Source organism: Ochotona curzoniae, unplaced genomic scaffold (genome assembly GCF_017591425.1).
Source record: "Ochotona curzoniae isolate NIBS_2020 unplaced genomic scaffold, NIBS_Ocur_1.0 contig_43, whole genome shotgun sequence".
NCBI lineage: Eukaryota > Metazoa > Chordata > Mammalia > Lagomorpha > Ochotonidae > Ochotona > Ochotona curzoniae.
In genome coordinates, this window is record NW_024466218.1 from 19,228,466 (window position 1) to 19,246,062 (window position 17,597).

At 40.4% G+C, this 17,597-nt stretch overlaps 1 protein-coding gene across 4 annotated transcripts in view; it reads right to left on the reverse strand.

The window, feature by feature from the left end:
• Nucleotides 1–17,597, reverse strand: part of PIAS2 (protein inhibitor of activated STAT 2) — a 64,548-nt gene that overhangs the window by 15,322 nt on the left and 31,629 nt on the right. For all 4 annotated transcript variants that reach the window (XM_040984977.1, XM_040984974.1, XM_040984975.1 and 1 more), the window contains exons 6-11: nucleotides 16,954–17,088; nucleotides 15,573–15,678; nucleotides 14,999–15,072; nucleotides 12,557–12,717; nucleotides 7,557–7,690; nucleotides 2,038–2,209 (exon numbers count right to left, since the gene is read on the reverse strand). In XM_040984977.1, the coding sequence (XP_040840911.1) occupies nucleotides 2,038–2,209; nucleotides 7,557–7,690; nucleotides 12,557–12,717; nucleotides 14,999–15,072; nucleotides 15,573–15,678; nucleotides 16,954–17,088 (782 nt within the window). The remainder of the gene's footprint in view (nucleotides 1–2,037; nucleotides 2,210–7,556; nucleotides 7,691–12,556; nucleotides 12,718–14,998; nucleotides 15,073–15,572; nucleotides 15,679–16,953; nucleotides 17,089–17,597) is intronic.

Sequence of the window (17,597 nt, forward strand, 5' to 3'; positions counted from 1 at the left end):
ATTGTGGCCATACGGGCAGTGAACCAGCAGATGGAAGACCTTTCCTTCTCTGTCTCTTCTCTCTGAAAATCTGCTGTCCTAATAAAAATAAATAAATCTTTTTTTAAAAGATTGATAGCTATAGAGCTGTTTTAAAGTAATTATTTTACAAACATAAAAATGAATGTTGTAAAAGTACATCAAGTGGTGCCCACACAGTGGTGTAAGTAGATTAAGCCACCACATGCAATGCCAGCATCACATACGGGCAGCAGTTCAAGTTCTGGCTGCTCTCCTTCTGATTCAACTCCCCACTAAGGATCTGGAAAGGCAAGACAGACCAAGTACTCGGGTCCATTATTCACATGGGAGATCTGAATGGAGTTCCAGGCTCCTGGATTTGACTTAACTCAAACCCAGCTACTGTAGTCATTTAAAGGGTTCTTCTCTATAACTCAGAAAAGAAAAATGTATCAAGGGAATGAGCATTTAAAGCTCAGTGATGAAGACATCCATGTCCCAGATCTCTACTAATTACTGTTTTTAAAATTTTTAGGGAGTCAGCACTGGCTGCTCTAGTAATTGGACTCCTACCACCCACATGGGAGAGTCCTACCTCCAAGCTTCGCACTGGAGCAGCCCCTGGTGTTTCAGATATTTAGGTAACAAACCAGCATATAGAATGTCTAATGTTAAAGGAAGAAAGGAGTATACTAAGAGTGTAATTCCACATACATAAAGTGCCTAGGTTAGGAAAATCTGTGAAGAAAAAAAGCTTAATTTTTACCTAGATGTGGGCTATGAACTAGAATAAACTTCAAAAGAATGTTACGCTGGTCTCTACAGGCATCAAAATTACACTAAGGTCTGACATGGTGGCTCAACAGGCTTAACCTCTGTCTGCAAGTGCCGGCATCCCATGTGGTTGCCAGTTTGTATCCCGGCTTCTTTATTTCCTATCAAGCTCCCTGCTTATAGGTGGAGAAAGCAGTGGAGGATACCCCAAGTCCCTAGGCCCCTGAATTCACATGAGACCTGGAAGAAGTTCTTGGCTCCCAGCTTCAAATTGGCTCAGCTGCAGCCATTACAGTCATTTGGAGAATAAATCAGTGGATGGAAGGCCTCTCTCACTTTCCTTTTCTCTGTAAATATCTTGCAAATGAAAATAAATATTTAAAAAGACACTTTAATGCTGGATGGTTACAGGTACAACTCCATGAATTTTAACAAATCACAGACTTGAGTTACTATATACCTAAGATGGCTAAATTTTGTTGCATATATTGTACCTCAAAAACCCAGTTAGGGGGGAGAATGTGGATTGATACACCATCAAAGAGGTGAAACCAGCAAGTGTGACAACATATACACAAGGATTATCAAAGGAGACCTGGTTACTTACTTTCTTACTTGTTCCAAAGTTTCCCTGTAAGAAGCACCTGTTGTTAAAAAGGAATGACTACAAGAAGATGACTCATAACATACACATGCTAGAATGCTCTGTGTTCCCATATTTGGTTCTGGAGATAGTGAGAAAGGAAGGGAATCAATTTTCATTGAAAAGCTACCATGTACCTAGACACTGAAGCTAAGTTCTTCCACTATTTCAGTGAAACTCAGTAATAAGTCTATGAGGTAGACATTATTCATCGCCGTTTTATGGAATAAAGGCAGCACAAACAAATACTTCATCCAGTATCACAGACAAGCAAATAACTGTGCTAACATTGGAATTCATACTCAGATTCCCAATTCCATACTCCATTTTACCAGATTTCTGCGTGGTGGTCAGAGATGCAAAATTTCCTTACAAACAGATTTAGCAAAAAACAAAAATATCAGGTATGAAATAATACATCAAGTTCTCACCTCTCCCAAGATGTGAATCACATTTTCTTCATCAAAATTTGCCAAATCAAAAACAATCTCCTTACTTGAAATAGATGGCCAATTAAAATAACTTCTACAGCTATGCTGCTTCTCTAAGAGACATGTACAAACCTATCTCAAGAACACTTGGTCCCAAGCATAACAATGGAGAACTATAAATTAACAAACCCTTTGGTTGGGCTGCTTTGTGTTTCTGACATAAAAATGCATTTCCTTTTGGCAGGAGGGTCTTCATCTTCATCAGAAGAACTTTCTATTGTTAGGTCAATAACATCCACTTTCTTCTTGCTTGCCTCACTGGCTACAGTTACTGAACAAGGCTTACTGAGGACACTTGAACCTGTATGCAATAAAACAGAAGGAAGAATATCAAAAGTATGATGCAAACTTTAGCTGGTCAAGTCTTATTTGTCAAGTAGGTCTAGGGCAATACACAACTGTGAAGCTACACGCTCTGTCCCTAACTCTCGATAGATTTGAACAAGGACAGTTTCCCAGCGGAGACAAAGGAAGTTCTGCCCCTTGACAGCACACTTGCTCCTTATGTATGCAGATCCTGCTGCACAATCTTCTTCCCAGGAGACAAGTCATTTCAGACAGAGCTCTGCAGTTAGGAAATTGGTCTCGGATCATGGCACAGAGAATGTAATTTTATCAGCTCTGTGTTTTCACAAACATGTGGCACAATTAAGTCAGATTTCAACATTTGTATTCTAGCAATCATGCTAATACAAACATAAAACATCACATCTGAAATGTTAATTCTTTTCACAGAAAGGTACATTGTTTGAATCATGGCTAATAAAAAAAAGGCAGCAGTAACCAATCATCAAAAGGCTTCTCAATTTTCTCAAAGACTGGAGAAACCCTGATCACTGTACTCAAGTTCAGTGTCAATCACATAGGAGTCATTAATTTTGGCATAATTCCTTAATTTTTTCCATCTCTTCTTACTCTGACATAAAAATGCATATTCCTTTTGGCAGGAGGGTCTCCATCTTCATCAGAAGAACTTTCTATTGTTAGGTCAGTGAATAGAAAAATCTATTCACTTCATAAATTACATTATTTGTTAGAATTTCAAATACAGTCAGAATAAAACTCAAATGCAGTCAGAGGATTGTATCAGATTTAAAAAGAAACTTTAAGTATGCCTAAAAGTTTCAGTTACTTGAACTGAATGTAGTTTGCTTGCTCAGTATAGACAAGCGCAGAAAACTAAGCTGAAGACTAAGTGTAAACATTCTAGTTAACATTTCCTTCCCAAAAAAATCAAAGGAAATTTTTTCCCTTTCTTAGCAACCAACCTGTGATTGCTACCTTTCCTTATTTATTCATCAAACATATAACCTCTCCAGGCAAACCTCTACCTATAATTATCTATATAACCTCTGGAAATAATTTTGAAAAATGTTTCATGGAGTTATCAATTATGTTTTGTTTTATCACAAATTTTAGTTGGTCCTTAGCTGCAGGCATCTGCCTAGGTTGCATTGTACCTAAACAGGTGTTACACTGCTAGGAGAAAACAGCTAACAGCTGGTGGGTATCCTGGGCCTGGTTAATGCCAAATTTGTGTTAACTATACCAGTGTGCCAGTATTGTTGTCTATTCCACACACACAAAGATATGTGGGGGATAGACTACAGCACAGCAACAGACTGGGAACCAGCACAAGTATGCCTGGGCCCTGGGCAGGCAGGCTGGCATGGCACACTGCCAGACAACCAGACATGGGACACTATGGATCACTCAGAGAAGTAGGTCTGGAGATGTGTGGAAGGGGGGATTGCTAAGGGATATGACATGACAAGGAGCGACTTCTGGGGGTGGGGTGGGAAACTTCATCCAGCCAGGCTACTGAACATGCAGTTAAAAGAGGGAGCTAAGACCAGGTGGTTTTGAGGAGGGAATCTGAGGATCTTCGGAGGCCAAACCAAACACCTGCCTATGTGGGAGACCTGAACTGGGAGTGTTGGTATCGACCACTGCCCACTAGTACACACAAAAGCCATGACCGGAAGCTTGCCTGGAAGGGTTCAATCACAGTACCTACCAGTTCGTGCTGTGACAGGGGGTGGACATGTTAAGATTGGGCCATAACACCAGTTCACACAGAACTGGGTCTGGTAGCAGATTTTGTGGGGGATCGTGGGACCACCCCAATGGGACTGCCATACCATCTGGTATGTTCAAGGGCTGGGGGTGGTGATAGGCCATGCTAGGCATGACCATGGAACTCACTCACACTCATTGGTACTGGGGATGAGAATAAGCCAGGCTGCTGCAGGCTGTAGAACCCACAGGCACACCCTAGAATTGGCCAGGCCACAACATCCACCAGCACACACAGAGGCTGAGACTCCTGGAGCAGACTGTATGGGTGATGGCCAAACACCTGACGGCACACATGAGATCTGGATCTGGGAGTGGGCCGGGTGGGGGGACTTGGGGAGTTCCGCTGGCGAGCTTCACTACTGTTGGTGAGCACATTGAGTCAGGGCTGATACTGGTCAGGCTGGGCAAGGCTGCTTCACTTGTTGGCAGGGGTGTGGGTTGGTTTTGTAGGGGGGTGGATCGGACAGGGCCAGGCCAAACAATAGAACACTGGCATGTGCAGGAGCCAGATAGCGTGTGGGATATGCTGGGCTAGTATAGGCTATCACACCTACTGGTTTAGATGAAAGGAAAGGACTGGGGCAAGCTGAGCAGATCTAGGCTACAGCATTCACCATTAAAAGTTGGGACTTACGGCAGGCCAGGCCAGGCCAGGCTGCATCATCTGATGGCACAGGCCAAGGTAGGTGATAGGTTATGCTGGGCTGCGTCACAGCAACCACTGGCATGCACAAGATCTGTGACTAGGGACAAGCTTGGTTGGAGACATAAGGGGCTATCTCTGCTGGGCTGCAGTTCCCACTAGTGAGTGTGACAGCTTGAATGGAGGCAGCAAACGGCTAGACATGGCTATAGCATCTCTTGGCATGGGTGTGGACTGGTTCTGGGGTGTTCCAGACTGAGCTATGCTCCAGCAATCACTGGAACTCACAAGAGCCAGGTAGTTGCAGGACAGGCTGTGCTAGGTCTCTTGTGTCACTGAACGATGCAAGAGCTGGGACCGAGGATAGGCCTCTAGCACCCAACAGTAAGACTTGGAATGGGTGTGAGCTGACTGGGCCAGCTGCTGTACCTGCCAGGACAGGAGGTGAGCCAAGTCAAGCTAAGTCAAGAACCCACCAGTGTGTGTGAAATCTGCCACTGGGAGATGATCTGACAGAGGAGCTTGGAGAACTCTTCTGTCAGGACACAGTCCCTGCAAGTGAGCACAAGAACTAAGACTAGGAGCAGCCCAGGCCAGTATACAAAACTTAGTGGCATATGTGAAAGTCAGGTCAGGGGGCGGGCCAAGCTAGGCCAGTTCATGGCAGATGTGAGAACCAGGATGGGCTCTAAGATGGACTAGGTTGGGCCACTTCATCAGCCAATTGACATTAGGGTCGTTCACATTAGGACTGGTGGCTGGTTGGGCTGGGCTAGGCTGCAGCATTCACCAGCATTAGCTCAAACTGGGGACAAGGCGAGCCGAGCCAGGCTATAGCACCCGCTGGTGGATGCCAATATGAGGTGGGCCATGCCAAAATGGGATGCAGCTCCCTGCTGGGCCATACCTCTTGCTGGTAAGTCTGAGAGCTGGGACTGGGGACAGAACAGGCTGGGCAGGGCTACAAAAACAAAACAAAACAAAAAAATGCACTAGTCTGCCTACGGGCTGGGTTAAAGGGAAGAGCCAGGCTGGGCTGACAATATCCACTAGTACATTCATGAGCGAGGGTAACTGGGCCTTGTCAGCCAATGGACCTTGGAAAGATTGGATTTCTTCAACCTTGGAGTGGCAAAATCAACAGCATCTCAGGACTATCAAGTGCAAGTGGCAGCATCAGCTGTCAAGTGCTGGGACTGGGGGCAAGTCCTGTCAGACTAGATCATAAAATCACCTGGAAAGTGCAAGATCTAGGACTGATATTGGGCCCAGTAGGGAAACTGTGGGTAACTCTCTGATGGGCTGCAACTTCCAGTGGGAAGCATGAGAACCAGGACTGGGGGAGAGCCAGCCTGCATAGGTGATAGCACCCACCAGCACAAATATGGGCTGTACAGCGGGGTTGGTTGGGTTGAGCTAGGCTCCAATTCCCATTGATGTGTATGAGAGCTGAATGGGATGTGGGACAGACTGGACCAGTCTGCTACTCATATCAACATGCACAGGAACCAGGGCAAGGAGCAGGCCTGGTGGGGGTTACTGGAGGTTGCTCTGACTAGACTGCAGTTCCTCCTGGTGTACATGAGGGCACAGAGTACGGTGGGCAGGGTTAGGCTGGACTATAGCATCCACTGGTTTGCATAGGAGAGGAAACTATGAACAGAACTGTCCAGGTGACTGTGTGTGTAGGCTAATGTTTGTGATGGACTGAGCTAGTCCATACACTAGTTTGTACACGCAGGAGTCAGGTTGGGGTCAACTCTGACGACGTTTTTTTCAGGATCCAACCAACTGAATCAGAGGACTCAGAACTCCAACCATGGTGAAAATCACATAACATGTGATTTGAGAATGGAGTGCATGTGTGAGAATTGGGTCTCCATGGCTGCTGAGGCAGTGCAGTGGACAGCATGCCCAGATGCTCAAGACATGACAGCTAATTAATTGAAGCCTGCAGAGAATGTCTACTACCATGGAGAGCAGAATAAATTAGACAGCTCCTCTGCATCGGGGCAAATCCAGACTCTAAGGTGGACTACGTCAGCCAATGGACTTCGGAAAGACTGGATTTCCTCAACCTTGGAGCGGCAAAATCAACAGCATGTCAGGACTATCAAAGTCACTCAAGCAGGATCCACAGAATGTGCTCCACATCAGGGACCCTGGGATGACACTGGTTGGCCTTTCCATTCCCAGGTGGTTGGCCTGTTGGGAGTGGCCCTCTCACCTTCTCTCCCCTCTTTCCCCAGATACAGGAAGAAAAAAGGAGACTGGAGGCAGTCATCTCATCCACTTTCCCCCATTCCTCGACCCTCCCCACCCAAATCAGTGGTCCACATGGGCATGCATCTTTCTCAAATACGTAAACATCATCAAAAATAAAATGAATATATTATAAAATGTCTGTTGGTAAAACTATTTAGATGATTAGATCACTGATTTTTTTTATATGGAATGTATATGATAAAAAGGCTGTACAATGGTAGAAACTTTAGCACAGATCTAGGGTGAGTGTTTGATCTAATGTTTAAAACCCTGCTTGGGACACCTGTATCTTTTATCAGAATGCTCAGGTCTGAGCCTCAGCTCTGCTCCCAAGTCCAGTTTCCCGTTAATGCACTCCTCCTGCCACTAAGGTAAGGGCTGTTGGGTCCCCATCACAAAATTAGATGCCTGAATCACTGAAGGCATCTGGGAGTAAACCAGAGGACAGCAGTTCTCTATCTGCTTCTCTGTCACTCATATGAAAATAAAATGTAGGGCATTTTTTAAGGGAAAAATAAAAATTACTAGAGGAGAGAGGAATTATATGTGACATGATCAAAAGGTGAAGTAACAAAACGAACTCCAAAGGCAGTGCTATTGGTCAGGGTTAATGATGAGGATAATGTGCAATTCTCACTGTTTAACCTCCTGCTGCACTTACTTTCTATCTTTGTACATGGTTGGCTGGATACTTTCATAGCTTCCTTCTTCGGTCTCATTGGACACCAGGAACCATCTTCTTGGAATTTAATCTCATCCACATCAGAACAATCATTGAGAATTTCCATAAACAGCCTAAAAATCAATTAAGATATGTATATAAAAGTAAATCAATGCTTTGTTGAAAAACAAAATAAGAAAATAATATTGCAGGCAAAAATATCTTAAAAAAACTATAGCTCATTGACATGTACAAAAGTTAAATGGGATGTGGGACAGACTGAACAAGTTTGTATTACATACTGGCAGCAATGGGAACCAGGGAAGGGGGCAGGCCTGGAGGAGGTTATGGGGAGTCACCCCAACTAGGCTGAAGCTCCCACTAATTTGTGTGAGGGTCAAGTATTAAGTGGGTAGGATCGGGCTGGACCGCAACAACCATTGGTTCATGTGGAAAACAGGGCTGGAAACAGAACTGACCCAGCAATTGCAACCACTAGCATGTGCATAAGTTGGCTGGGGCAACGAATGGTGCAGAATCCTATACTGGCAAGCACACACAACAATCAGGTCTAGGATCAACTCAGACGAAGTTTTTTGGGGGATTCCTCCAACTAAATTGCTGATCTCAGAACCTCAACCATCAAGAGACTATGTTAGCCAGTGGATTCTGAAAAGACGTCATTGTGCTTGGAATGCCGAGATTGGCAGCAATTCAGAACTGTTGAACTACCAAAACTGCTTGAACAGGACTCTTGGAGCATGCCCCACATTTGGGACCTGGGATGGGTGGAAGGTTGGGTGGGGCTTCTCCCTTTATCCCTTATCCCAGATATAGAAAAAAAAAAAAATTAATGTGGAAACAATGGTCTTACACACCTTCCTGTAGCCCTTGACCCTTTGTGCCCTAATCAACTATGCAAAGATTATTAAATAAAAATATGTATATAAAAAAAGAAAAACAAAATAAGAAAATAACACTGCAGGCAAAAATGATATCTTAAAAAAAACCCCACAAAACTATAGCTACTTTCCCACCTAGGTTTCAGGTCTAAAACAGGCAACACAAGAATTAAGTGGCTTATAAAGGAATCATCCAAAACATTAATGGCCAGAGACAAAGAGAAAGCAGAAAATGTGTAGTCCTTTGAACAGATCAATAAAACTGACAGACTTGTAGTCAGATTTAGTTAAACTCATTAGAAAAGAGGTATTCTGAGGAGCCCTATATCTAATAAGGACACCACTTCTGAAGTTTAAAACTTAACTATGAAGAAACTTGCATGCTCCAATGTCACCACGGAACTCTACAATATTTCATGAGGAACAGCAACTACATTCAAACTCATTATATAAAATGGCATTACCAGAGATTAAAACCAAACACATGAAAAGAAAGCTTTCCAAAACAAATATAAAAGACAACATATAATGATCAGTTGGGGTTTAGCCCCAGAAAGCAAGGTTAGTTTAACATTTGAAAAGCCCATCAACATAATTCATGAAAAAAACAAACAAATCAGTGCAATAATAAAAAACAAAGAAAAGGCGTTAAATCAGCAACCTCTGTAAGAGCAATATTAAAAAATCCAAATTACATTTCTATTTACCGGCATCACACATTTAAAAGTACTTCAATAATAACAAAACACTCACAAATAAATTTGACAAATGGTGTATAAAACTACAGAACAGGACTAGGACTTGATTAACCAGAGATATCTAACAAGATCCAACACTGTTATGCTATACAGACAATGCAGATCAAAATAACAGTAGATAATTCCTTCTGATAAACTGACTTTTCAGTTTTTATTTATTTGAAAGGCAGTGAGAGAAGAAAAGAAAGAAAGAGGGAGAGAGAAAAAGAGAGAGAGAGACAGACAGAAACACAAACAGGCAGGCAGGGAGAGTTTCCCATCACGGTTTCATTTCCCAAATGCCCTAACAGCTGGAGCTGAATCCGGCCAAAACCAAGAATTCCATATTAGTGCTAGCTAGCCACATCCTGCTGCTCCATTTCTGATATTTCTGATCCAGCTTCCTACTTGTAGTCTAGGAAAGCAGTGGAGGATAGCCCCAAAGCCGTTGGGATCCTGCACCTGTGTGGGAGACCTTGAACAGATTCCTGGCTTCAAACTAGCTCAGTTCTGGCTGTTGTGGCCATTTGTGAAGTGAACTAGTGGATGGATGTAAGGCCTCTTTCTGTCTCTCTTTCTCTGTATAAATCTGTATTTGCAATAAAAATAAATAAAAGTATGAACAGGCATTTAAAGATGACATGAAGATGGAGAATAAACAAAGAGATATAACAGATACAATGTAATAAGGGATATATAAATTTTAAAAATATCACCAGCATGTCAAAATTTAAAGACTAACCGTCCCAAATGTTGGTGAGAACAGGGAGCAACTCTACCTCCCAAATACTGTTAATGGGTATAAACAACAGGACCACCACTTTGGAAAACACTTTAAAAGTTAAGCATATATATGGCATGTGGCCAATCATTCTATACGGACTTGAGCATGAATATTTCACATCACCTTTACTTTCAGTAGCTGAAATAACCAACTAAACGTGAACCAATAAATCACAGTATATGTAGGCAATACAGCACAACTCAGCAATAGAAATGAATTATTGATACATACTGTAAAAGAGATGAACCTCAAGTAAAAGTACTGAGTAAAGCAAACTACACAAAGGAACCACACAATTCCACTCACATAAAATTCTAGGAACTCAAACTAATCTACAGAAATTGTACACTTCACACACATACACTTCTTAAACTTGTACAGTTGATAACAAAAAAAAAGTTGAAAAGTAAGTCAATTTCTTTTCCATGACAAGATCTTTGCCTGCCTCAACTACACCGAAAACTTAGCATAACTCCAAGAAAAATAAAACCCAAACGGCAATGTTTTATGTAATTTGGAAAAGAAAATTAGTTAAGTGAAAGCAGTAGATACCATTTTAAAAGACAAAAGGGTAATGTATCAGAGTAGTCAAGTAAGTCTAATCGAAAAGCTATTTTCTGAATCAAGAAATCAGCTGACATTCTAAAATAAGATTTACTTTAGTTATACAAGGCTAAAAAAGGGTTGAGAAGTGGGCAATAGCACTGGGGCAGGAGAGTGAAATTATACAAGAGAGTATTTTAATAACAAAAAATCTTAATGTTACACATATTCTTTGTGCACGTCTATTTCTATGACATTATCTTAAAGGAAATTCCATGTATACTAAATGTTACCTTCAAAAATGTTCATATCACAAATCAACTTAAATGGAAAAAAAAATTACAGAATGTCAAGTCTTCACAAAGCCCCAAACATCAATGAGCAATGAGCCATGACACATACAATTCTCAAATACTCTGACAGGATTCTACAAATAATAATCAATCTCGTTTGCTATCTATACTGAGAGATTTGTTTAAAAAAAAAAAAGAAAAAAAAAAACCTCTGGCAGAATGTAAACTTATTCATCTGAGCCAAAGTTACACAGGAGGTTTTTGTGCTACTTGCTACTGTCATACTTCTAAGCAGGCAATTTTTCAAATCAAGCTAAAAAAAATTACACAAAAACCTAGAAGAGAAAAAAATGAGAAAGGTGAAAAGTCATGTTCATTATTTAATGCTCTGTTCCTTTTGGAAAATGCACTGCAAGTATGTTTAAATAGTATCTTGTAAAAGTACCTTGTAAAAATATAAATGCTTTTAAATAGATGGCATACTTCTCACTCCATACTGACTGAAGAATCACACATACATTCAAATTACTGTGTAAAGTGTTACTTAATTCTTTGTAAGGAATAAATAACAGCACAGCACCAAAGGATATTTCTCTACTGAAGACTTTAAGGCTTTCATAATTATATATTCTTTTTTAAAAAATAAATATTTATTTTATTATTCCATGATACAGTTTCAAAGGCTCTGGGATTTCTCTTCCTTCTTCCCCAAAGCCCTCCGCCCCGATATCTCTTATATCATTACAACAGTATAGTCCTTCAAAATCCAAAGTCCATCACTCTTCAACTTAAGTGTATCCTGACAATGTAAGCATGCACAATGGCAAAGAGTCCAGCATCCTATTGTCAAGATACATTCAACAGTCTCATTGGGAGTCATTATTATATATTCTAAATCACAGTGTTAGTATATGAATGATATAAATAATTTTTTAAAAAAAATATTAGTTGAAAAAAGAGGTACCTTACTTGTTAAAAATCAGTTCAATACCATTTTATAAATTTGGACACATTCAACACAGTACTTACCAACTTCGAAACAAAACCTCATCAATCCTAACACTTCCTCTAGTTTTCCTTTTTCTTTTGAATAAATTGTATTGCCTAGATAAGCAAAATTTCTTCTTTCCACAAAGCAGATTAACCTCTACTGCACAGTTCCTAATAAAATATGGTCTTGGAAAGCCTGTTTTCCCAGCATAAATTACATTACAGGCTAAGAACCCCTAACCTGAAATTTTTCGACACCAACAGAATGATCACAAGAGTTTGGATCCAGGTACCATATATCTTAAAAAGTACAAGAAAGGATTTTGAATGTTTTCACTACAAATGGATGATAAACAACTGACGAGCTAGATACTTTTAGCTTTATGTGAATACTGCACAACATATAATACATAAGTGAAACATTTTAAATACAAAATATTTAAAATCTATGTAACTAGTTAAGTAAAATAATCAGAATTTTGGATTTTCAGATTAGATGTTCCATCAGGAGAGTTTACACAAATACAACAAAAAACTCCAAAATCTAGAACACATTTGCTTGCAAGCATTCAACATGGGACACTAAACTGTATGAAGATTAAAAAGCTACTAATCACAGTTTTAAAACAAAATTGCATATAATTAACTAGAAAACAGAAAACAAGTACCTTGACTGCACTCTAAAGAAGAATTTATGTTAGGCCATACTGAATGAAGACAGCCAACGGTCAATAAAACAAGGTGTGCTTACCCATCTAATATTAGACTTTCATAGGCAGCTTTCTTGTCACACACAGGACAAATCCAAGTGGGCTTCTTCTCATTCATTTGTAGATAAAGGGCAGCATCAAAACACTGCAGATGGGTACAGGTCACTGCACGGCATGGGATTGTCAGCCTCATTTTCCCTAACTAAAGTAGAGGAAACACAACACAGAAAACTAGTTGGAAAAAGAAGGCTAAGTCTCAAAGTAACAGTCAGTTCTAAAAGTCTGAAGAAGCCACAGAACATGATCAAAATGAAAAAGAAATTCAAGTCAGAATTAATTCCCAAAGAGTACTATACATATACAAAGAAAACAAGACCCCTACCTGGATCCCCAGCTTCCCTAATAATAGCTTCCCTGTTAATTCATTTCTTGCATGTCCTTTCCTATATGCTGAATCCATCATTTATATATTTAAAAAAGAAAATTTCAGAAGTGTTGGCAGACTTTACTATAAATCATTTTAATTGTCGTATAACCTGTTGATTAATATACAGATTGGTACATAGAAGAGTATATCACAGAAAGGCATAATTAATTTATTCCAGTACACTGGTGATGGATATTTAAAATTTTCAAGTTTCTACAATTACAAGCAGTGCTATAGCAAGAATTTACAGTGTATTCCTAGAAATGAAATATTTTAAAATTTAAGTCACATGGAAAATTATTTTCCACAGTTTCCGACCTACCTAACCAATACACACATAAAATATGCGCAGTTCATTTGCCCTTATCAATATATTAGTAAACTTTTTGACCTTTACAAATTTGGTATGTGAATAATACTTGGGAACTGTCTCCTTTATTTTAACTGGTAGCCATCACTCCTTTTAAGGGGAAAAAAAAGAAACAAATATAGCAACACACACTTGTTTCCCTCATTTTTATTTGAAAGGTAAAGAGAAAGAAAGAAAAAAAAAAAGACAAGAGAGAGAGAAATCTGCCATCTGCTGGTTCACAAAGAAACCAGGAGCCCTGAACTCAAATCCACTTCTCCCTTGTGGAGAAGCCATCAGCTGTTGCCTCCTGGGTGTGTATAAGCAGGCAGCTGGAATTAGGAGTGGGCTCGCCTATATGGGACTGCAGTGCCCACTGTTTTACATGGAGAGAGAGGGGTGGAGACAGGTCAAGACAGACTGGAGCATGGACCTCACAAGACAGGAACACACTTAACACTCACAGGCTGGGCTGCAGCACCATTCACATGTAAGTAAGCTGGGACTGGGGGCAGTTCAAATAGTCAGTCCATAGCACACATCAGTATGAGTTAGATTCAGGTCAGGGTGTAGGCCAGGCCAGGATGAACTCAATATCCACTAGTTCACAGGAGGGATAGGGGTGGGCTGGGCCAGGCTAGGCTGTTATACCCACTGGCAAGAGCTGGGACTGGGGACAAGCCAGTAAGCCAGGCTATAGCAGCTGCTGGTGAATGCCAGGACTCGGGGTGGGCAATCTTAGACTGGGCTGCAGCACCTGCTGGCACACACAAGACCCGGGGCGGGGGGAGTGAGCCTGGTAGCAGATCTGTGGGCACTCCCCTGCTAAGCTGTACCTAACACTGGTGAGCACATGAACCAGAACTAGGAGTGAGCCAGGCTGTATAAGGCAATAGCATCTGTGGGTTTGCACAAGAGCAAAACAAAATGTGGGCTGGGCCAGTCTAAGCTGCAGCAGAGGCTGGCATGTGCAAAAAACAAGGCCTGGTGGAGGTTACTGGGGGTCATCCCAACTAGGCCAGGGCACCTGCTAGTCTGCATGAGGACCAGGTCTGTGGCGAGCTGGTTGGGCTAGGCCATAGCACCTGTTGGTTCATGTGAGCTATGGCGCTGAGGGGGAACTGACCAAGCTGCATCCACCACTTTGTGCGTGACAGACCACACCTGATCCTGCACTGGATGGCACACATTTCTCCTGTGCATATATCAAGAGTGGGCCTTCTCAGTGGATGATGTATGTGTAGCTGACAGCATGCTCAGATGCACCAGGGGACATGATGGCTAGCATTCTAGGCCAGCAAGGAACGTTAACTGCCTGGATCAAAGGAAAGAAAGCTGAACAGGTTGGACAATTCTCCTGGCAAAGCCACACAGCAATGTTCCTAGGTCTGTAGATGCATTGAGCTAGACTATATCAACCAGCAGATCCTGGAACGATCTTCTCAACACTGGAGCAACAAAACTGGTAACATAACATGGCTATCAAAACCACTCAAGAAACACTCTTTGAGTCTAGTCGTCTCATATCTTTTTGCACTTAGTCATTCCATGAAGAACAGAAATTATAACGCTTATCCATTAAGATCCAACATGGGAAAACACAAAATTGATAATTCTATCATGATGCTACTGCTCACTCCCCGACTTACTTTTTAGGAAAATTAAGAATTTTATAAATTCCCCAGAATGTTTTGTTGCTTTACTTACAGGGCACATTAAGGATACCCGAAGGCTAGTCGTAGCAATTTCACTATCAGGATCTGCTGTAAGTTTTTCTTTAACTTTAAAAAGGGAAAAAGAATAAAATTTTTAGAAAATAACACTGAAATATGAACAGAACCACAGAAATGTCTTACTTTAAAATTTCTCAAACATCCTAAATAAGTCAACAAATTATAAATTGTTAAGTAATGTATTGAAAACAAAACCTAAAATTCCAAGAGTTGGGCTAAAGACTGATGAACACAAGTTTTAGATGATATACCTGGTTAAGACATAAGAACCAACTAAGGAGAGGAACCTGGGCCACAGCAGTACTGAGTGTCACTGCTCTCTAACACATGGTCATTACTTGTTAATAACGCAACTTCAGATGTTATCAACAACTGGTGAAAGCATTCTTACACTTCAATAGTTCAAGCTATGTGATTTTATTCACCAGGTAATCTATATAAGCCAATGATTACATGCCAATACAATATATACTAGTGTGTTGATGAGGTTTTTGTGTTTGCTTTTCCCCCACTAAAGTACCTCATGTGATCTTACAAACATTACTTACTTAGTGCTCTGGAATGATCAGGGTTTCTAATACCTTTCATTTTTAATCTCTGTAATAACATAGCTGAAGTGAGCTGTCGTACAAGATATACAGACATGGAGTAATTCTACAAAGAAAGATAATCTGTATTAAAGATGAGCATTAACGTTCTTTTTATTTACAGAAAATATTTATATAATAAATTTTCATTTCTAAAAATAGCAATCAGAGTAGCTTCCACAGGAAGACCAACGCCTGGGAAGTGTACAAAATCAACTCCATTACTCCAGGAAAGATAAAAGGTCAATTATTTTAGACATTACTTCTTAATCACACATCACTTCAAAGTATCCATTGGCAAAGTAATATAGATCAGTGGTTTACAAAGCAAGTTGCTAACTTAGCAAAATTGGTACCTTAGGGGCCATCAAGAAGAATGTACCCACCCATGCCTACTTCTAACCAAAACCATTCCAGTTTAGACTACTGTATGTAATAGATTTCTCACAATTTTCTTTAAAAATAGATTCTATTGCAGAAAAAAAGTTCAAAGACCAGTGGTCTGAATGAGTGTTTCAAAGTTCTAACTGGCAGAACAATTTACCTACTACATGGCCTGAGCAAATCACTCACACAAACCCAGTTTCCTGCTTTCCTCTGAAGAAAGCTTTGGCAAATTAGCTCCTGTTCCCAAAAAGTCATGAGCCAGGGGCAGCCACTCAAAGGCATGTGAAGAAATAATAAGAACCAAAGATACAAGGCCAAAAAATAATGTCATCTGATCCCACACCTCTTAGATCTAGCATAAAAACAGCCTTGGAAACTATTTATAGGACTATGAGGAGATCAAACATAATTTTGCTTAAGTGCTGGGGGGAAAAACACCTCTTACCACTTCACTATATGCATATTTCCCCATATAACTGATTCTACAATAAACAGAACATTTTAATTACTGCCAAATCAAATCACTGAAGTACTATGTCTAACAGTCTACAAGTACGAGTCATCCAATACAGTGTATAAATTTAGTCAATTATTTTAATTATAAGAAACAATTATTACTCTTGTTACATGGAAAAACTGCTAAGTTTTTATTATCTACAATCACTTATTTAGTAGAGAGGCTGCAACAGAGTACTCCAAATCACAACATGGAAACATCTACCCATTTCCCACAAAGGCTGATAAGGCCAAACTGTTTTTATACCTTTCCTTATTCATCCCCAACAGCTTCCAGGTTACTAAGCTACCAATTAACACACACATACACAATCATGATGAAAGCACTACCAGGAAAATTAAACAACGGTATCTAGAAAACTTCAGAATCAGAGGTTCAAATCATGAGACTCTTCATTTACCATGAAGTTACCCTCCAATACTCAAAACACAATTTTACCTTTCCAATCTCAGATGCCCAAGAGATGGAAATCTGGTTTGGCACGGCTGAGGATAACCTAACTAAAGATGTGATATTCAAGGGACGCCCAGGGCGCTTCTGTTCAATTCCATTTTTAGGTGGTGGTGCATAACCCTGTAGTCAAAGGAAACAAAATTAGTTCAAATTCTCCCCAAGTGCCTAAATCATTTAATCAAGATATAATTTCAGTTAGACTATTTTTTATCCTAGAAACCACCTTGTCTAAAAAAGTAGAAAAACACAAAATCCATGTTCCATCACTAATGCCATGTTGGATATGAATCTTTCCGAAATAGGACATCAAGCTTCAGAGACAGCATCACCCCTTTAAATAACTCATTTAAGGAAACCCCATTTTAACGCATGATCATAATGAGGGTAAGGGAGAGTAAGGGCAAACTTTGGGAATTAAAAAACAGGCAAATTAATACATCTCAAAGCAATTATTAAAATTTCATGACAAAAACTGTTTTCCAACTACCTTTTCTCAATAAGAAATTGTCATCTTTGTGGCCAGAGTTGTGATGTGTCATGTTAAGTTGCCACCTGTGACACCATCCCATGTGGTCACCAATTCCAGTCCTGGCTGCTCCACCTCTCATCAAGCTCTCTAATGTGTCTGA